This window comes from Salmo salar, chromosome ssa17 (assembly GCF_905237065.1).
Source record: "Salmo salar chromosome ssa17, Ssal_v3.1, whole genome shotgun sequence".
In the NCBI taxonomy this organism is placed as follows: Eukaryota; Metazoa; Chordata; class Actinopteri; order Salmoniformes; family Salmonidae; genus Salmo; species Salmo salar.
In genome coordinates, this window is record NC_059458.1 from 55,804,032 (window position 1) to 55,824,702 (window position 20,671).

At 44.8% G+C, this 20,671-nt stretch overlaps 1 protein-coding gene across 1 annotated transcript in view; it reads right to left on the bottom strand.

The window, feature by feature from the left end:
- Window positions 1-1,868: 1,868 nt before the first annotated feature.
- The window catches only part of LOC106576123 (pleckstrin homology domain-containing family A member 5-like), a 181,238-nt gene continuing 162,435 nt past the window's right edge, over window positions 1,869-20,671 (bottom strand). Inside the window, 20 exon segments of the mRNA XM_045699744.1 lie at window positions 1,869-3,237; window positions 3,832-3,966; window positions 5,510-5,676; window positions 5,879-6,030; window positions 7,023-7,646; window positions 7,836-8,036; window positions 8,299-8,394; window positions 8,396-8,424; window positions 8,682-8,820; window positions 9,909-10,061; window positions 10,160-10,261; window positions 10,411-10,560; window positions 12,446-12,526; window positions 12,697-12,762; window positions 14,935-15,015; window positions 16,390-16,443; window positions 17,098-17,217; window positions 18,159-18,242; window positions 18,457-18,794; window positions 19,116-19,291. Of these exon segments, the coding sequence (XP_045555700.1) occupies window positions 3,872-3,966; window positions 5,510-5,676; window positions 5,879-6,030; window positions 7,023-7,646; window positions 7,836-8,036; window positions 8,299-8,394; window positions 8,396-8,424; window positions 8,682-8,820; window positions 9,909-10,061; window positions 10,160-10,261; window positions 10,411-10,560; window positions 12,446-12,526; window positions 12,697-12,762; window positions 14,935-15,015; window positions 16,390-16,443; window positions 17,098-17,217; window positions 18,159-18,242; window positions 18,457-18,794; window positions 19,116-19,291 (2,908 nt within the window). The 3' untranslated portion in view covers window positions 1,869-3,237; window positions 3,832-3,871.

Sequence of the window (20,671 nt, forward strand, 5' to 3'; positions counted from 1 at the left end):
CGTCAGGATAGGAAACCGAAATTAATAATTAATGTATGTGTGTTACATTAAACAAAGAGGAGGGAGTAAAATGTTGGCAAGCAATAAACATTTCAGAACAACTACTAGTCGAATAAGACATGGGAGAGATGACGAATTTTGGCAAAGAGATTTATTTATAGACTAATACAAATCAGTAGCGGATTTAGGTACGGACGACATGGGCAACCGCTGACCGCGGCGGGGACCGGGGGCGGGCGCTGAAGGGGGGGTTCACCCAGGGCGCCATATAAGCAAGAACCGCCACATACACTTGAAACAAATAGCCAAATCGAAAACTGCATACAAAAATGCTTTCTGCTACTAAGAACAGTGAAATGTAGGCTAAACTGACAACGGAGTGAAGAGCAGAAATCTCAACTAGCAAGCAAGTCCCAGCAATGAAGAACGGGAAGGGGGGGAGAATTCTGGCAGGGGGGAGATTTTCGGCACAACAACGGTTTGCCTGAGGCTGATGCCGTGCAGGTATTTGTACACATGCATACACACACACTCATTCAAATAAACGCATACAAGAACACACACATACATATACAGTTAGCATTGCTGTTATGATTTTAGTTGTCGTTGATGTCCATTGGAGGAGGGGGGTCACGAACGATTGAGGGACAGCTACTGGGGAACTGTGGGGGGATCTTGGAGGGTTCGCGTTCACGTTTTTTGGCCTGGTGGGAGACCTGTCAAAGTGCCCTTGAGCAGGGCATTGACTCTGGATGCTTCTGTGTCGCTCTGAATGGGAGTCTATTGGATGACTGGTATGGTGTAGCTGTTGAGCTGCAAGTATATTGTATGTTTTGGGCATTCAATAAACATTAAAAAATAAAAAGTGTTCCAGGAAACAGAACATTGGCCCTGGAATTTCACTTTAAATTATGTCAATCACCCATTAACACATTTCAGTCATAAATGTAGACAATTCTTACCACCATACCGGTGCTCCACTCTATTAGTAGGCCTAGCGTATGTGTAATTATGTTTTTGTATAAAGCCTTGATTTTTATACAAATTCATCAAAGCAGATATATTTTATTTTCTTCTTGACCTCCAGGCCTTATTCTGTTGTACAAGTAATGTAGGAGTTCATGACCACATGTAAAGGACTCTTCCAAGTACAGGCATTGCCATTCAAGAGACCATTCCAATGTCCAGTCCATGTTGGACTCCATTGCTGAAACTTGATGGAGTGTCTGCACTGACTGATATTCAGTGGACCCCAAGAAGAGTAGCTAATGGGTATCCTAATAAAATACTAAATACGTAAGGTGGTAGGGATTAGGAACTATAGGGTAGGAGGCATGGAAAGGGTAGGAACTAGTGGAAGGAGTGGAATGGAACCAGGCCCACGTATCCAGTGTGCTACAGGCCGGGACCACAAAAGATTCACAGCCTCATTAACATAGCTACTCATGTGTGTCCAGCATGAAAGGAGGGAGGGGGAAGGGAAGAAGGTGGAAGGATGGGGAAAGAGGGTGAGAATGGAGGTGACTGACCTTACTGTGTCGATGACCTGAGTGGATTGGCTGCATCTAGTCTTGACAGTGGCATTGTCCAGAGCAGAGATCATTCATTTACCAAGTGGAAGGCCAGAGTCCCAGAGTCCCAGTCCCTCAACGGATGCAGAAAAGAGCTTCTTGACCTTTAAAGTTTGTCAATGTCTCGTCTTCAGCACCATCAGAGCTTCGATCATATCAGTGACCAGGAAATCATATTTGTAACATGATAAAACCAAAACAGCAGGAAGCATTGGAAATGGAATTCCTTCTATCTCCCAATGTTTAAAACAAATGTAAATATTTAGCTTGTGTCATAATATAAACCCCACCACAGCATTTAAGAACATCAACATTTATTTCACATGATATAAAACAGATGAGATATGAACATTTTGCATATTAACTCTAATAATAATAACCTCATACTTATAATTTCTGCTCTGCTCTTTCTATGGTGTACATCATTTACACAATGAAACTTTACATTTTATGTACATTATATTTTAATGTCCTGGAGGAACAAAACACCTGCTTATTGCTTATACATGTGCTATTCTCTTCTCTCTGTCCAGGACTCCACACAACCAGACAGAATCTAACACACAACCCTAATCTCATAAAACTATTTTCTCTCTCTTCTATATTTTACTTTAAATATATCTCAGCCGTAGAAAAAAAAAACAGAGAAGCAGATCGATTCTAACCCAGGACATTTACGTGTGGTTGTCAGCGGCGACCAGATCCCGATCCTCCCGACATAAATAAACACAACCTTTATAAAATATTTAAACTCTGTCCAACAGCAGCAATAGGGTGGCACCTTATTGAAGTATAAACCCATTGTATAGTTAGTTCATTCTATATGTTTTATATATGTATATATTAACAACTTCTTTGAACAATGAGGGAATGTGCGGTGTAAAATATGTGGAAAATGAAACGTTTAGGGCCTCAGGTTAAAAACTTAAATGGGAGTAAAACCAGTAAAAAAAGACAAGAGCATATGGCGCCCCCGTGTGGTTAAAGGAAAGCACTGCCTTAGTGTGTGTAGATTTGGTGCTTCGCCCTCTCAATAGTGTGTGATTGTGGGAAGACCTCAAATGCATACTCCTCCCGTCCTCAGATCCTTGTCTCCTTCTCAAAACCCATTAGATGAGAAAGCCAGATATCCTTCCCCTCTGACCTTCTCCTCCAGTGGGATTTGAGAAGGAGACGAGGAGACAGGACACAAGTAGTATGCAATTGAGATCTTCCCAGTGTGAGACTCCTCTAGTGCTCTTATTTACAACTGTACAGTCCTCTCCTTTTCACAGCAGTGCTCTGCTCATAGACACTCAAGACATCCTCACAGAACATGTCCAAAATAACAGACCATCATAATACCTGTAATAAGCATTGGAAATGTAATAATAATCATCATCATCAATTATCACTCTGGTAATACTATCTTGTCCTCTGATATCTCTGTGTGAATGAAAAAGTTTTGCATCACAGTTATTGTGTAGGCCGGCAGTAAGTAATACGAGCAGGCCTGTGGATCTACTCTTTCTATCTGTCTGGCTACAGTCGTTTCTATACATACAGAGAGATACTGGGCATGCTCTGTGCAGACTGGCTGGTGCCATCATGGCTCTGTAGGATGCCATCTTGGGTCTCCAGGCTGGCATCGCTTATGAGTCACTGCTCACCAAGGTCAATGTCTGGGCTGCAGGGATACGTGCAAAGAGAGGGAAGAGGTGAAGAGACAGATGAGCACACACAAAAATAGCAGAGGTCACAAGCCTCAATGTCTACAAAAAAAAAATGTTGAGAAAATGTTTACGCTGACATGACTAGATAGTGCTTTTCGCTTAGATGACAAATTATGGCTGTGTTTAAATGGCTGGTGTGATGTTGCCTGCTGGTAAGATCTGTGTCGATTGGAGGGTAGATCTCTGAGGGCTGAGCATTGCATCCTGAAGTTGAGGTTAGGGGGTTGATGGGTAGAGTTATTAACTCCTACAGTACATATTACCTCAATTACCTCAACTAACCGGTGCCCCTGCACATTGACTCTGTACCGGTACCCCCTGTATATAGCCTCGCTATTGTCATTTTACTGCTGCTATTTAATTATCTGATACTTTTATTTGTTATTCGTATTTTTTGTTGTTGTCTTTTACATTTTTTTAAACTGCATTGTTGGTTAGGGCTTGTAAGTAAGCATTTCACTATAAGGTCTACACCTGTTGTATTCGGCGCATAACATTTGATTTGATAAAGGTCAAAGGTTGTAGGTAAGGACAGAGAAGTCTCTTACTGAGTGTAGTTCAGTTCACAGAACCACCTCCTCGACACGTCTACACACACATGAAGTGGGATCCGTCAGTGAGTTGAGGAGGAGATGGAGGAGCGGGAGAGGAGGAGGACTGGGGCGGAAAGGGCAGGCTTTTCACTGCAAACAACACACACAGTACCAGTCAAAAGTTTGGACACACCTTCTCAATCAAGGGTTTTTCTTTATTTTTACCATTTTCTACATTGTGGAATAATAGTGAAGACATCAAAACTATGAAATAACACATATGGAATCATGTAGTAACCAAAAAAGTGTTAAACAAATCAAAATATATTTTATATTTGAGATTCTTCAAAGTAGCCACCGTTTTCCAGCTTTGTAACTCTTGGCATTCTCTCAACCAGCTTCATGAGGTAGCCACCTGGAATGCATTTCAATTAACAGGTGTGCCTTGTTAAAAGTAAATTAGTGGAATTTCTTTCCTTCTCTTCTGTATACCTGGTAAAAGACCAAGTCATATTATGGCAAGAACAGCTCAAATAATCAAAGCGAAACGACAGTCCATCATTACTTTAAGACATGAAGGTCAGTCGATGCGGGAACATTTCAAGAACTTTGAAAGTTTCTTCAAGTGCAGTCTCAAAATCCATCAAGTGCTATGATGAAACTGGCTCTCATGAGGACCGCCACAGGAAAGGAAGACCCAGAGTTACCTCTAATGCAGAGGATACGTTCATTAGAGTTAACTGCACCTCAGATTGCAGCCCAAATAAATGCTTCACAGAGTTCAAGTAACCGACACATCTCAACATCAACTGTTCAGTGGAAACTGTGTGAATCAGGCCTTCATGGTCGAATTGCTGCAATGAAACCACTAATAACGGACACCAATAACAAGAATAACTTGCATGGACCAAGAAACACAGGCAATGGACATTGGACTGGTGGAAATCTGTCCTTTGGTCTGAGTCCAAATTTGAGATTTTTGGTTCCAACCGTCGTGTCTTTGTGAGATGCAGAGTAGGTGAACGGATGATCTCTGCATGTATGGTTCCCACCGTGAAGCATGGAGGAGGTGTGATGGTGCTTTGCTGGTGACACTGTGTGATTTATTTAGAATTCAAGGCACTTAACCAGCATGGCTACAATAGGATTCTGCAGCGATACGCCATCCCATCTGGTTTGGACTGGTGGGACTATCATTTGTTTTTCAACAGGACAGTGACCCAAAACACACCTCTAGGCTGTTTAAGGGCTATTAGACCAAGAAGGAGAGTGATGGAGTGCTGCATCAGATGACTTGGCCTCCACAATCACCCAACCTCAACCCAATTGAGATGGTTTGGGATGAGTTGAACCGCAGCGTGAAGGAAAAGCAGCCAACAAGTGCTCAGCATACGTGGGAACCCCTTCAAGACTGCTGGAAAAGCATTCCTTATGAAGCTGGTTGAGAGAAAGCCTAGATTCTGCAAAGATGTGTTATTTAATAGTTTTGATGTCTTCACTATTACTCTACAATGTAGAAAAATAGTACAAATACAGAAAAACCCTTGAATGAGTAGGTGTCCAAACTTTGACTGGTACTGTACGTAAGTGCTTTGACATTTATCAGTTATATATCAATCAATCAATCCATCAATCATTCCATCAATCAATCATCATTAATTAACAAAGCAATCTTCTGACTGTGTTCTCTTACCTGCCATCAGGTTGTTGAGTTTAGCTCCCTCTACTGGTAGTTCATAGGATATGTCAATGTTGTTCCCCTGGGTCTCATGCTCCGGGGCCTCCCCTTGCATCACCTCACTCTGCATCATGTCCTCCTCAAGTTCAGGAGTCAGTGCTTCTGACACAGCAGCTGGCAAACTGGCACAGTCACACCTTCACATTCAGGCCTTATTCCAATACTTACAAATGCATCCTTCCTTACTGCCTTTAATGAGGTAGTCACTGATCTAAATACAGTTGGATGAAGGAAGGGATGGTTTTAAAGTATTCAAACAGGGTCAAAGTTGCTATCGATCCAGAGAGGCTAAGATATGTCCTGGTGAGGCCCGGCTAGTCTCACCTGTTGTGGGGAATGAGGGTGTTGGGAGTGTGGGTGTTTCTCCTCTCTGCCTCCCTCTCCCCCTGCTGTCGATGTTGTCCAGGGATCAGGTACTGTACATACAGGGGCTTCACACCCTGATCTGATATCACCATCATCTGGGTCTCTGACACCTGCAACACACGGACAGTGGGATAGACTGTAGTCTGGGCTGTGTTCAGGAGGTACCAAACAGGAAAATATGTTTTGAAACAGAGCTCTTATTTTTGCACTACTGAACACCGTCTTGGTGGTCTAATGTCAATCCCTAGCAGCGACCTCTTCGATGTTTGGGGATCTGAACAAACCGGGTAGGTGTAAGGCACCACTCTGGTCCTTGAGTAACTCCAGCAGTAATTTTTTAAAATTCTAACCCCTGACAAGCACACCTGTTTCAAATTGTCAACTAATCATCAAGCCATCCATGAGTTGAATCAGCGACGTTTGCCCGGGACTACAAGAAAGAAATGTGTACTGTTGAGGATCCACAAGGACTGGAGTTGAGACACATTGGTATAAGACACATGGTGATAACCAATGGTCTTAAGCAGCTTTCGCCATATTATTTTTAAACTGGGCTACTAAATTAGAGGACATTAATTGAGCCAACTGCATCATCAGATCATGAGATTCCGTGGAGCTCAGGCCAGCTCTGGGAGGTCTCTCTCTCTCTCTCTAGCCCAGTGTGAGTCACCACGGCTGGGCTGAGGCCCAGAGATAAACCCCTAAATCCAGCCTGGATCCTCCTCACGCCCACAAAGCCTCCCAGATCAGATTAAAGGACATTAACACGGAGACCAGGCTGCCAACACAACACAGCCATTTACTCCCTAAAACCCTGAAACACTCTTAGCTCAACGTTATTGGATTAGATATAAATTTGTACTTGTACAAGTCTTTCCTCTATCTCTGAATACTCTCTTTGAAAACATTCATTTTTCAGTTAAGGAACACAGTGCTCGGTGCATCCTCGGTATGGATCTTTCTTATTTATACAGAGAGTTACAGTACACCATGCTGACTCAGTCACCACTCCTACTAGTCATAAACATACATATCAAATGATATTGTCTGCCATACATATTCTGCTCTCTGGTGGTCTGTGTGAGTAGGGACACTCTCCTACCTCTGTGTCCATGTTGGAGCTCTCCGTCTGGGGCTGTGACTGCTCCTCACTCAGCCTGGGGACAGGGATGACATCCACCTCCTCAGCTCTGTAGCTGATCTCCTCCACCACAGTGATTTCCATCTCCAGCTCCACCAATGCAGCCTTGTCAACATCTAACGCCTCTTCTGAAGACACTGCAGTCCTCTCTCTGACTAGTTCTTCAGCTGCAGCTCTAGCCCTCTCCAATTCTTCTGCAGCTGCTTCCACTGCGGCCCGGTCTCTCTCCAGCTCCAATTCTGCAGCCCTGTCCAACTCTTCTTCTACAGCCACAGCAGTCCTGGCCATATCCTCTTCTACAGCCACAGCAGTCCTGGCCATCTCCTGCTCCACCACTGCAGCCACCTCAGTCATGTCTCGCTCCAGCTTTTCTATTGCAGCTCGACCCCTCTCCATTTCTTCTTCAGCAGCTGCTGCAGCCCTGTCTCTCTCCAGCTCCAGTTCTGCACCTCTGTCCCTCTCCAGCTCCACTGCTGCAGTCCTGTCCCTCTCCAGCTGCTCTGTAACTCGGTCTCTGACCTCCTCCAGGTCTTGCAGTGCTGCCTCCAGCTCCTGGGTGTCTGTGGAGAACACCTCCAGCCTGACCTGCAGTAGACACACATGCCAAATGAATAACTCCGTTTTACAGTCTGTACACAACCACGTTCAATTCTGTGAAACATGGTTTATCAACACACGCACAGACACATGCACCCCCCCCCCAGCTTTCTCTGTCATCATGAACACATCAAGTCCTATCAAACACACACACACACCAAACCGAGGAGGACTTACCTGTGTAATGAAGGGGTTCTCCTTGGAGAAGGATGGAGAGCGTGAGGGGGAGATACTGCTGCTACTTCTCTTCTTCTCCCTGAGCGAGGCCTGCTGGTGTCTCCTGATCCTCTCCAGCTGCTCCTCTACACTCATCCTGGCTCTGCCGCTCTCCCTCTCCCCCGGACCACAGGTCTGCTCCACGGCACTGTGAGGACGCTCCTACAGGGGGAGCAGTGGAGCAGGGATCAGTCACGTTGGATTATTATTACGCTGAGAATGTTTTATCTGCCTGGTGACATATTATGTCCTTCTCCAGCTCTTGAGGTGGTAGAAACGGCAGGGAACGAATAGCAACAGTAGCACTTCAGAATCCAAAATCAGTGCTGTCCTGTCTATCAAAAAAAAGTTTCTAATATGTTTTCTAGGGTCAGTTTCTAGTTCTGTTCCCCTGCTATTCCCTAAAGTGCTGAGTCAGACTTACAGTCCTGGGGTCAGGCTTCTTGCTCTTCCTCAGGGTGACGTAGGAGGCGATGGTGCAGGACTCTGGGGGGCTCATGGGGGATTTGGTCCTGGGGGGGCACGATACCCACTGGGTAGACTGGTACTCCTAATGGGACTGGGAGGGGGACGAAGTCAGTTACAATGCCATTAGGGGTGTTGAATTTTTTTTATATTCAGTTAATAGAGTACTTATAAGCCCTTTATAATTCATACTTATAATATTCTTTATAAGTTGACCTATGGAATTTATAATTACTTCTTGAATTCACTGAATTACAATAGTTTTGACCCTAGCACGTATCCAGCTTGAAACAGCGGAGGCAGCGTGACCAAACTGGACATTGTTGACAGACATTGACTGACCTTTAGTGGCCGGAGGCTCCTTGTCAGTGGTCAGCCCTGTCTGTAGTCTGTCATTGTCCTCTCCGTTGTTATCGTCCACCTCCTCGGCCACAGTGGTCAGCTCTGGCTCACTCTTATACAGACGGTAGTCTGGGCCTTGCTGTAGAGGGACAGAGAGTCAGCATACTGAGAGGTACACACATAGGAAACACCCGCAGGTCACAAAGTGGTCACGATGGATGTGACCGATGGATGGTCGAGGGAAATTTAAAACGGAGCAGAAAACAGTTAACTGACACTCTAAACACTAAAAGTAGTCACACCACAGCACAGCACTCAGACACAGTCAGAATCACACACGCTTCCAAGGAAAGAAGAACAAGCCAAACTGAAGAGCAAACAGATGATGAACCAAAGGAATGAACATGTCAAACTCAACACTCCAGGGTAAGAGGCAGGGAAAAACCTGAATGTCTACAAATGGTAAAACAAATGACAAATGATTCAGAGCAAATGAAAGAGTCACAACGGTGACCCAAGTTGGCGATGAGAGATGAACCATGTATGGGGAGGGTAAAGGTAGAGGGTCAGGGGTCAACTTGTACTGGTCTTGTACAGAGTAGGATAAAGCTGCCCCTAGACACTGACCTAAGATCAGTTTTGTATTACCTCGCCCTAAAGGTTAAGATTAGAATTTGGTGAAGTTAAACAGATCCTAGATCTGTGCTTAAGGGCAAGTAGCGATGATGAAGCACAAGGACAGGGGTTGAAGGGTCAGGCGTGACGGGTCAGCGTGTCTTACACTGCTGTGTGTTCCGTTCCTCTGGCCGTGCTTGCTTGTGTGTGGTGGGGGACGGGCGCCCGAGGGGGAGGGAAGGGGGGGTACAGCGGGAGGGCGCTCTGTTGAGCCGTAGGACTGGGGGAGGGGCGGGCGTGGGGGCTGACGGTCACCCTCCGTAAGAGAACAGAGTGACCGGAACAAGGTCACCGGCTGCCGCATGAGGAGAGGATAGATAGAAAGTTGTTGTTGTTGAGACACTCTTGGGACAACAGTAAGCCACACCACACAAGAGTATTAGACAGATCAGCACAGTCTCCTGTGGTATTGAGTGGAGCTGTCTGGCTCACATCCGTTTCACATGTAGGCTGCGGACAGCTCTAAATCAGTTCACAAAGACTCCATGCACAGATTATATACAGTATTTATCTGGTGTTTTTCTTTATCCATAGAGTAGAAGTGAGACTCACCTCATTCTTCTGTAGGTTTGAGATGGGTTTGGAACCAAGGAAACCAGTGTCAGTGGTCCTCTGGGGTTTGTTCTTGGCCAGAGCCTCCATCACATCCTGGATCCTCCACAGCTCCTTCTGGATCTGGACATGCTGCTGGCTGGGAGGTTCTGTCTGCTCACACAGTGACAGAAAATGATTAAAAACACTCTCCATCTTGCAAATGCATGTTTGCATGTGTGTGAGTGGTTGAGAGAGAGAGAGAGTCTTACCTGTGGGCTGCCCAGGGCCTCTAGCTGTTCCAACAGATTGGTTTTGGCCAGAGAGACGCCAGACTCCATTTTATCATAGTCCCTCCACGACCGCTCCAACTCCTGAGAGACGAGAGGGTGTCACTACTAGACAGCCTGTGTGTGTGTGTGCGTGTGTTTATGCACTGACTCACAGCATTGACCCTGGAGAGATCTTGACAGGTGCTGATCAGTGTGTGTGTGTGTGTGTGTGTGTATACATATGAACTCACAGTGTTGACCCGTGCCAGTTCTCTACAGGTACTGAGCAGTCCATTCTGCAGTACGTCTCTCTGCTGTATAAGGCTCTGTACGGCCGCTGGGTTGTCAGAGCTCTGCTCTATCTCCTGACTGGCAGACAGCAAAGCCGTCTCCAGGGTGTGCTGCAGAGAGACAGGAAGAAGAAGAAGAAGACAACGACACAGGTCAGCACAACATCTACAACTAACATTTGTCTGACGACTACACACAGAAACACAAACAGAACCACAGGCAAAGAACCAACCAAACATTATCATAGCATCTCCACCATCAAAAGTGTGTACCGCCACTCCAACGACCCTAGGGGGCAGGCTAGGGCTGCTGTCTGAGAGGGAGAGAGTTAGTTCCCAGCTGTGAGTTTGCTAGCTAGTCTATACACTGTGGTACAAGCCAGGCAGAGGAGGGTTGGTAGCGTTGGAGAGACCATGACAAAGTATTCATACCCCTTGACGTATTCCACATATTATTTTGTTACAGCCTGAATTCAAAATGGATAAAACCCCAAAAAAAGTCACCTGTTTACACACAGTATCTCATTTACATAAGTATTCACACCCCTGAGTCAATACTTTTTCGAATCACCTTTTTCAGCGATTACAGCTGTAAGTCTTTCTGGGTCTCTAGGTCTCTCTTCAAAATTCTTCAAGCTTCTTCAAGCTCTGTCAAATTGGTTGTTGATCATTGCTAGACAACCATTTTCAGGTCTTGTAATAGATTTTCAAGCAGATTAAAGTCAAAACTGTAAATCGGCCACTCAGGAACAATCACGGTCTTCTTGGTAAGCAACCCCAGTGTAGATTTGGCCTTGTGTTTTAGGTTATTGTCCTGCTGAAAGGTGAATTAATCTCCCAGTGTCTGGTGGAAAGCAGATTGAACCAGGATTTTCTCTAGGATTTTGCCATTGCTTAGCTCCATTCAGTTTCTTTTTTATCCTGAAAAACTCCCCAGTCCTCAATGATTACAAGCACAAGCATACCCATAACATGATGTAGCCACCACTATGCTTGGAAACATGGAGAGTGGTACTCAATAATGTGTTGTATTGGATAACACTTTGTATTCAGGAGAAAAAGTGAATTGCCACATTTGTTTGCAGTACTACTTGTAGTAAACAGGATGCATGTTTTAGAATATTTTATTCTGTACAGGCTTCTGTCTTTTCAGTCTGTCAATTAGGTTAGTATTGTGGAGTAACTGCAATGTTGATTCATCCTCAGTTTTCTCCCATCACAGCCATTAAACTCTAACTGTTTTAAAGTCACCATTGGCCTCACGGGGAAATCCCCAAGTCGTTTCCTTCCTCTCCGGTAATTTAGTTAGGAAGGACGCCTGTATCTTGGTAGTGAATAGGTGTATTGATACACCATCCAAAGTGTAATTAATAACTTCACCATGCTCAAAGGGATACTCAATGTCTGCTTTGTTATTTTATTTTTACCCATCTACCAATTGGTGCCCTTCTTTGCGAGGCATTGGAAAACCTCCCTGGTCTTTGTGGTTGAATTTGTGTTTGAAATTCACTACTCGACTGAGGGACCTTACAGTTAATTGTATGTGTGGGGTACAGAGATGATTATTGAGACTATTATTGAGTCCATGCAACTTATTATGTGACTTGTTAAGCAGATTTTTACTCCTTAACTTATTTAGGCTTGCCATAACCAAGGGGTTGAATACCTATTGACTCAAGACATTTCAGCTTTTCATTTTTATTAATTTTTAAAAGTGTCTAAAAACGTAATTCTACTTTGAAATTATGGGGTATTGTGTGTAACCAAGTGACCAAAAAAATCTCAATTTAATCAATAGTAAATTCAGGCTGTAACAAAATGTGGAAAATGTCAAGGGATGTGAATACTTTCTGAAGGCACATTATCTCCTTCAGTCTCGGCACTCTCGCTCCTTCTCTCCCTCTGTGTGATAAAGGTCTACTCCGGCCTCAGATAGCCCAGTGTGTGTGTGTTTGTGAAGCAAGTTGTCAGGTGAAAGTCTGTGTACAGTAGTTACCTTCTCTCTGTGTAGTTGCTGTAGTTTCTCCTCCTGTGTTCTCACCACTTGGTCCTGCTCACACAGTCTGCTCAGCTTAGTCTGAAACACACACACACACACACACACACACACACACACACACACACACACACACACATGTTGGTAAGAATTATGCATTGAATTAGGATTTTTCCAGGAAGCTGACCAGTGGGAAAGGAATACTTTTCCCTCTACCTAGACAAGACAATAATAAAAGGACTTGGTCTTACGTCTATGTCGATGTCCTCTGGCCTCTGGTGGCTGTAGGAGTTGTCTTTGTAGTCCTCAGGGCTGATCTGAAACACCAGACATCCTTAGAGACACACATGCTGTGTTTACACAGGCAGCCCAATTGTGATCTTCTTTTCACTAAATGGTCTTCTGACCAATCAGATCTGCTCTGAAAAAGATCTGATTTGAAAAGATCTGATGTGATTGGTCAAAAGACCAATTAGTGGAAAAACATATCAGAATTGGGCTGCCTATGTGAAAACAGCCACAGTCAGGGGACCGCAAAACAACCTGTAATACAGACCCATGACATGGGGTGCTTCTCAATAGTCTACTTGTCTCCTTGTTAAAGAACTGGACAGGTGAAAGCACATTTCTAGTAGGTATCCACCATATTGCTTACAGCCATCCCATGTCTTCCGATCAGTGCAGATGAAGGAGATGACACGAGGAGAGGAGGCCACAAGAGTATTGAGATGCACCCATGGTCTGGTTATTCATTTGTGATGTGATTTTCGTGGTAAATATCTGTGTCCTTACAAGAGTTGTCCACAGGGTCAATGAAGCCCAGAGAGAGAAGAGAGAGAAGAGAGAGAGAGGGATGGTGAAATGATGGAGCTCTCCATGCAATTTCATTGACCTTCTTATGACTTAACAGCACTTCGGATACAACTTCTCAGCCCAAATGTCCATTTCATAATAAGGAGTGTCAGGCCCCCTCTGCTGGGAAATCAGATTGTGTTTTCCACCTCACTAGCATCATTGATAACAGTCCTACTGATGGAGGCTCCAGGGGTGTGAAGAAGCTATGAAGAGGACAGGAAGCTGGCATCAGGAGGTCACCAGAGACTAGAGGATGTTCTAACACACACACACACACACACACACACACACACACACACACACACACACACACACACACACACACACACACACACACACACACACACACACACACACACACACACACACACACACACACACACACACACACACACACACACACACACACACATACCCTTAAGAGAGGCTAGAGGGCTGCTGTAGTGGTTGGCTAGGCTGGATGTATAGTCCTCTGTGCTGGCAGCTCTGTGCCCTGTGCCACACTAATTACCGTCCCCTCTGTGCACTCTTCATTACTGTCCCCCGGTACACTCTGTCATGGCTGGAGCTTGACTAATGAAAACCTCTAAAAGACCTGGGCTAAATCTGGCCCTCACGGAGGCACACACATTACCGCACACAGTCACACATCCCGCGCACACACACACAGCTGGGAAAACCAGCCATCCTGACACTCCTGACTACTTCAGTTAAGGAGCAGGCAGGTGATTTTCAACCCCAGGACGGCTAATGAGGGGGAGGTTTAAGAGAGCAGGGCTGAAGTCATACCTGTAATAAAGTGATCATATAGCACAGTGGAAAGGCCAGACTATGGACCCCACACAGTACTCCCTCCAGGACAATTTCCCCAGCTAAAAATAAAATACCCCTGCACTCATCACTTTCATTCACTGTTACACTATTGGGCCACCACCCAAATAAGGAAGTCATTGTATTTGATCAACTTTTTATTTAAGCTTTATTTAACTAGGCAAGTCAGTTAAGAACAAATTCTTATTTACAATGACGGCCTAGGAACAGTGGGTTAACTGCCTTCAGGGGCGGAAGGACAGATTTTTACCTTGTCAGCTCGGGGATTCGTCCAGCAACCTTTCAGTTACTGGCCCAATGCTCATACCACTAGGCTACTTAAACAACAGGTTTTGCATTGAGCTCTTATCATACCCACATAGACAGACTGAACATAATATTCCAAAGCGCAGAGAAGAGAGGTGTTGATTTGACTGTGATCGTACAGCGCCAAGCCAACATAGGATCCATCAACAACAGCATTGGTATTGCAGGAAGATGGGGTATGGCTCTAAGGTAACATCCACCATAATACCCAACAGCAACAATACCATCAAGTTACAATGAGGTAGGATGGGCATGGCTACGTAGCATCCACCATAACTCAACCTCGGACTGATGAATAAAGCAAAAATGGATGACGAGGTTGTGGTGTAGTCAAAACAACACATGAAGGTACATATCAAACAATGTTGGGATCATGACACCGGGAAGAGGGGAAACCGACTGACTGCATCCAACGTGTACAAAAACAGGAGGGATCGATGATGGAGGGAGGAGAGGAGTGCGGGAGAAGAGTCATTGGTTTGCCAATAAGACCTTACTTGGTGGTACAGTTGAGGCCTTGGAGCAGAGTTCTCAATCATAGTGTGAATCATGAAGATTAACGGCTCATTGTCCTTCGTCTAGTGGGAGATCGACGTTAGGTAGGGTGGAAGGGAGCAACAACACACAACAGTACAATATAGGTGTTAGTTATTGAAGACAGCAGCACAGCCTAGAAAGGATCCATAGAAATAAAGAACACATTGTTGTCATAAGGTACTAGTGATTGAGTGAGACGGGGGCTTGAGCCAACAACCCTGGGGCCATAGCTACCACCTGTACCATAAAGGCCCAGAACTGTTGGGAGAAGTCCTAGTATGTTTACAGTACATACAAGGAGGCTACAGTTGGGTCCAAAGACAATATTGCCAGTCCCTCTCAGCAGACGGAGGAGAGACATAACGGTCCTGCTTTTCTTAATATCATCCCGACCAATAATTACCAACAAACAGCAAAACAATTGCATGCATCAGAGCCTACGGACCAGGGGGAAGGAGCACGGCGGTGAGATAAAGTTCATTCATAACCGCTGTGAAATTGTCTGCCATTAGAGGTGAAAGCCTTTGAAATGGCAGATCAAATCATTTCACATTTGGTTAGAGGGGTCCCAATCAGACTCCGTGAAGTCACTAAGTGAGGTCCCTCGTGTACACATGGTAGAGTGGTTTCTCCTGCTACACATGACCTTTTCAGAAACAGGAACTAAATTATTTACCAGTTCTAAACCAAAAAACAAACGGCACCTTTAGACGTCTGCCCTGATTATCTGTGCCTGAGTGAGCGTTAGTCAGAACGTCAGTCGCGAGGCCTAGCCACTTTACCTGAAACCCCGGAGGTTGTTTCCATACAGTCTTAATTACATTATGATAATGACATGACTAGCTTACTACAGGTACACATCATCAAGTTAAAAACGTAATGAGAAAACACAACATCCCTTAAGGTTCCCTTCATCCTCAAAAGTTGAAGTTTGCTCTCGTGCTTTCTCAAGCTTGACTTCCATTTACTTTTTTATAAAGACAGTTCTCCAGGGACTGTACGAACTATACAGCACAAAAACATACGAGTAAGCTTATTAGCTTAGGGCAGCATTACCATGCCAAGAAAGGCGTTTTAAACATTTTAAACAGTATTTTTTTTACTTTTCTTGTACTGAGCTAGACAATATGTCCTCCCGTGGGAATGCAGGTTTGCGCAGCTCCTATTCTGCAGTGAACGGTATATGCTTCAGGAGGGCCGGAGAGAAAAGAGTGAAAAGGAGAAAGTATAGAAAAGAGAAAAAGGAGGCGGCCCTGGTATTTGAGTCACTAATAACCCTGGGCAGCGTGAGAGCAGCTGGGTGTATTGACCAACCCCGGGGAGTGCCTAACCCTGAGAAACACACACACACACAGATAGACAGAGAGAGGGAGACAGAGACGGAGAGCAACCAGAGATAAAGCAGTACTCCTCACCTGGCTCTCCAGATACATGAGGTTCCTCTGAAGGTGATGAGACAGAACCTCACTCTAACATCAGAAGGCAGTAGAGAAAGAGGGAAGAGAGAAGAGTCAGACAGGAGAGAAAGAGAGAAGGGAGATTGAGTAAGGGAAACGGTAGGAAATAGAAGTAGAACTGGTACAAGCTGATAGTGAAAGATGGAGATGAAAGAGGAAGTCACTACTGTGGCTTTGGCATTAATCCGAAACATGAACCACCCCCATTTACTGTTGATTACTGAGCTAAACCAAACCATGCAAAACCCACTGCAAGACGATTTGTTCACCACACATCAAATCAAACTACTTACCAACACTTTCCTCGTAAAGGTTATGGGAAACCACAGCAGACAACAAGCAGGCAATCACATGATACTCATACCATGCTGTCCTCTGCATGTCAACAGATCAAAAGATGAAATCAAGGCCAGATGAACACAGCACACCAAAGGGTTGAAAGGAGTTCAAAACTCAACCAAAACTCAACCATACACCACTGAACCACACAGGTAGGAGCAAACACATAATATGCATTCACTGGAATGCATGGCCTGCTCATAGAGCCTTGAGCTGCATGGAGATGGCACATCAACACCCAACCACACACACACACACACACACACACACACCACCCCTGGAGGTGACCAATGACATGCTGTGTATGTGCACCCTCCTGATGCTAACCTTGGCGTTGGGCCCCTCCATGCTCAGGATCATTAGCTGAGCCACAGTGTGCTCCCGGATGCTGTTAAGCTCAGCCTGTTGCCGACGCAGCTTTATTAGCAGCAGGGTCAGCTCCTCTGGCTGTACAACGCAGCGTAGACACAGAGGAGATACCGAGACAGTCAATTCATCCAGCGGTCGATCAATGAACAAATACATTAACCAAACCTCTCTTGATTTTCCATTTTCGACGATTTTAAACTGAGGAAAAGTAGTGTTCGCTTTTGTAATCCCTGCCCTAACCTATGTTTCTAACCAGGACTCTGACAAGTCTTTAGGGACAAGATGCCTTTGGAAACACTGGTTTTGGGTCTCGGCCTGTGCTGGGGCTGGGTTATAAGACTTGCACCTTTAGAGAATCTGGCTGAAATAAACTCCCTCAGTCTCCTGACTCCAAATGGAGGTGAAAAGTGAGAGAATATATTCAGTAACAGTAAAAGCGATCATTTCAAATCACTTATCACAAATATTTCTCATCAACTGCAGTGCGAAGCCGCCGCTCTGTGCGCCTTCCACTGGAGTTAGACAATCCCAATAATATTCAGAGAGTTACAAAATGAACTGTGCAGAATATCAATCTCTCCGGCTCATTCTAGTCTACTCAATTTGAGAGGACAAAGTCAAAGGCAATTTCATTGGTGCCACTGTCTCTCTCTTTCCGTATCATCACCAAGACAATGCCATTATTTTAATCAAATTGTGTCTGCTACTGACAGAAATAACAGATGCTTGCAATAAAAAGACAGCAGAGAATGTAACAAGGCACATACTCTGACAGAAATGCAGTACACATACAGGCTATCCATTGTAGCATGACAGAACGACAGTAATACATGATAGCTTGTGTGCTTGTTTTTATTCCTGTCACAAAAACAGATTTGTATTTGCTTCCCATCGAAATCATACCAATAGCATAACTATCATTCACAATGCATTGTTGCCGAGAGAAAAGAGGACAGTGGAGAGGAGAACAAGAAAGCAGAGAAGAGGTGAATGAGGTAAGAGATAGTTAGGTGACTCACCGTCTTGCCCTGTAGTGACTGTGGGGTAATGGTCTGCACTGGGATGCCTGCTGGCATGGATCGGCGGTCAGGTGGGTAGTTATACTGAGAGAGAGAGAGAGGCAGGACGAGGACAGGATGCTCTGTTACATGTACTGATTTCAACTGGCCGACAAGTAAAATGAATGCTTTATTAATAAACTAAATACCTACTGCCCAATGCAGAGCAATTCCAGTCATTTCTGTGTTAAAACCCCTGGTGATTATTTGGATGTGTAAGACTGGCTTAGATGATTGTGGTCCATTCTCTGTCAGTTACCTTGGTGAGGTGAGTCCTGTGCCTGCAGTCTACAGTCATAGTCTGGTCCCCTCTGAAGACGGGTGAGGACACCTCGGACCTAGTCGACCCTGGTGGGTTGTCTCTGCGGTGCTGGCCCGGAGGGGAGAAGGTGTGGTAGAGGGCCAGGGATCCATGGGAGGGGGATGTGGGGATGGAGTGGGCCACCCCCTGGTGCTCAGAGATGTTCCCCATGGTCTTGGGGCTAGGCAGGGTCCCGTAGTGGCCTGGTGGTGGTGGGCCCTGCCTGGAGAAGGCCTGCCTCTGCTGCCACTCATACAGCTGCCACATAGTGTCGTCCCTCATGGAGCGCCTCTTGTCTGCATTTACAGTTTTACATTTTAGTCATTTTGCAGAGGCTCTTATCCACACAGACTTTAACTAGGTTAAAACAACCAATATATCGCAATCATTACAAGTAAAACCGTACAACCTCAAGATAGCCACTATCTGCAAAATCAGTGCCAGAAAGAAAAGAAGTGTGAGTGCAAGAAAGACAAGTATAACAGCAAAGTCTTCAACTGCGTCCCAAACGGCACCTTATCCCCTATAGTCCCTGGTCAAAAGTAGTGCACTACATAGGGAATGGGGTGCCATTGGGGACATAAACTTTACTGTTGTACTTGGCTAAAACCCATCACCTGAGTTGGATGTGGGAGCCAGGGCGCGGTCGTAGACGGAGCCGGCCACGCTGCAGATGCTCTCGGGTCGGGACAGCATGTTCCTGGGGAGGGTACGGTAGCCCTCGGGGTAGCGGGGAACGATCTGGGCATGGTGGCTGGGCATGTTGCGGGGCAACGTCTGGTAGGAGGTGATGCTGGAGGACAGGGGGACAAGGAGGGGGAAATCAGTCAATGAATCAGCTAATAAAACATGATTTTCAATAGCATGATTTACAAATACTTTGATCAACCAATCAATCCACTCATATAGCATTTTATAAACTGGGTGGTTTGAGCCCTGAATGCTGATTGGCTGACAGCCGTAGTATATCAGACCGTATACCACGGGTATGACGCGATGTGTCGTGCCTATGAACAGCCCTTAGCCATGGTATATTGGCCATAGACCACACCATCTCATGCCTTATTGCTTAAATATAGTTCTAGAGAAGAACCTGGGCCCCTAAAGAGCAAAAATAGGCACTTAGTAGTGCAAGTACAGTACGCTTACTGCCTCTCTCTGTTAGTCTTAACAGTACTGTACAGCACGCTTACTGCCTCTCTCTGTTAGTCTTAACAGTATTGTACAGCACGCTTACTGCCTTTCTCTGTTAGTCTTAACAGTACTGTACAGTACGCTTACTGCCTTTCTCTGTTAGTCTTAACAGTACTGTACAGCACGCTTACTGCCTCTCTCTGTTAGTCTTAACAGTACTGTACAGTACCTACTACCTACTGTAAAAGGCACTGTACAGTACCTACTACCTACTGTAAAGGTACTGTACAGTGCCTACTACCTACTGTAAAAGGTACTGTACAGTACCTACTACCTACTGTAAAAGGCACTGTACAGTACCTACTGTAAAAGGCACTGTACAGTACCTACTACCTACTGTAAAGGTACTGTACAGTACCTACTACCTACTGTAAAGGTACTGTACAGTACCTACTACCTACTGTAAAGGTACTGTACAGTACCTACTACCTACTGTAAAAGGTACTGTACAGTACCTGCTACTTAATGTAAAAGGCACTTGGCTCCAGCTCCCTCTCACAGGAAATGGGCTGTAGGTAATAAAAACCAGTCTTAACCATTTAACTGCCTCTTCTTAAAAAACATGTTGAAAGAAATATGTCACCTTAAATTCCAAGTACGAACGACTCAAATAATAACATCTAGCAGCTTTGTTTTACAACTAGATGTTAATTTGGGAAATTACAGAGCTCTACCAGGCGCTTGAGATGTCAAGAGGGTCATACCAGCAATGTCATATTAGAATAGTAATTTGCATAGCATTTTTACTCATCACAAGAATATTATATACATTAATTTAGATCTCCTTGAATTGCTTTTATACAGTAGATATGTTATTATGTTAATAAGAACGATGTCAAATTTGAACAAATCATGGTAATTTTGTGTCCATTTTTAGGTGCTGTATAGCGCAATGTCCCCAAAATAGTTCTTTCATTTCTAATGATCCAGGTTTTTCCACCATGTTTCACACGTTCAGGCTACCTTTTGAGATCATGTA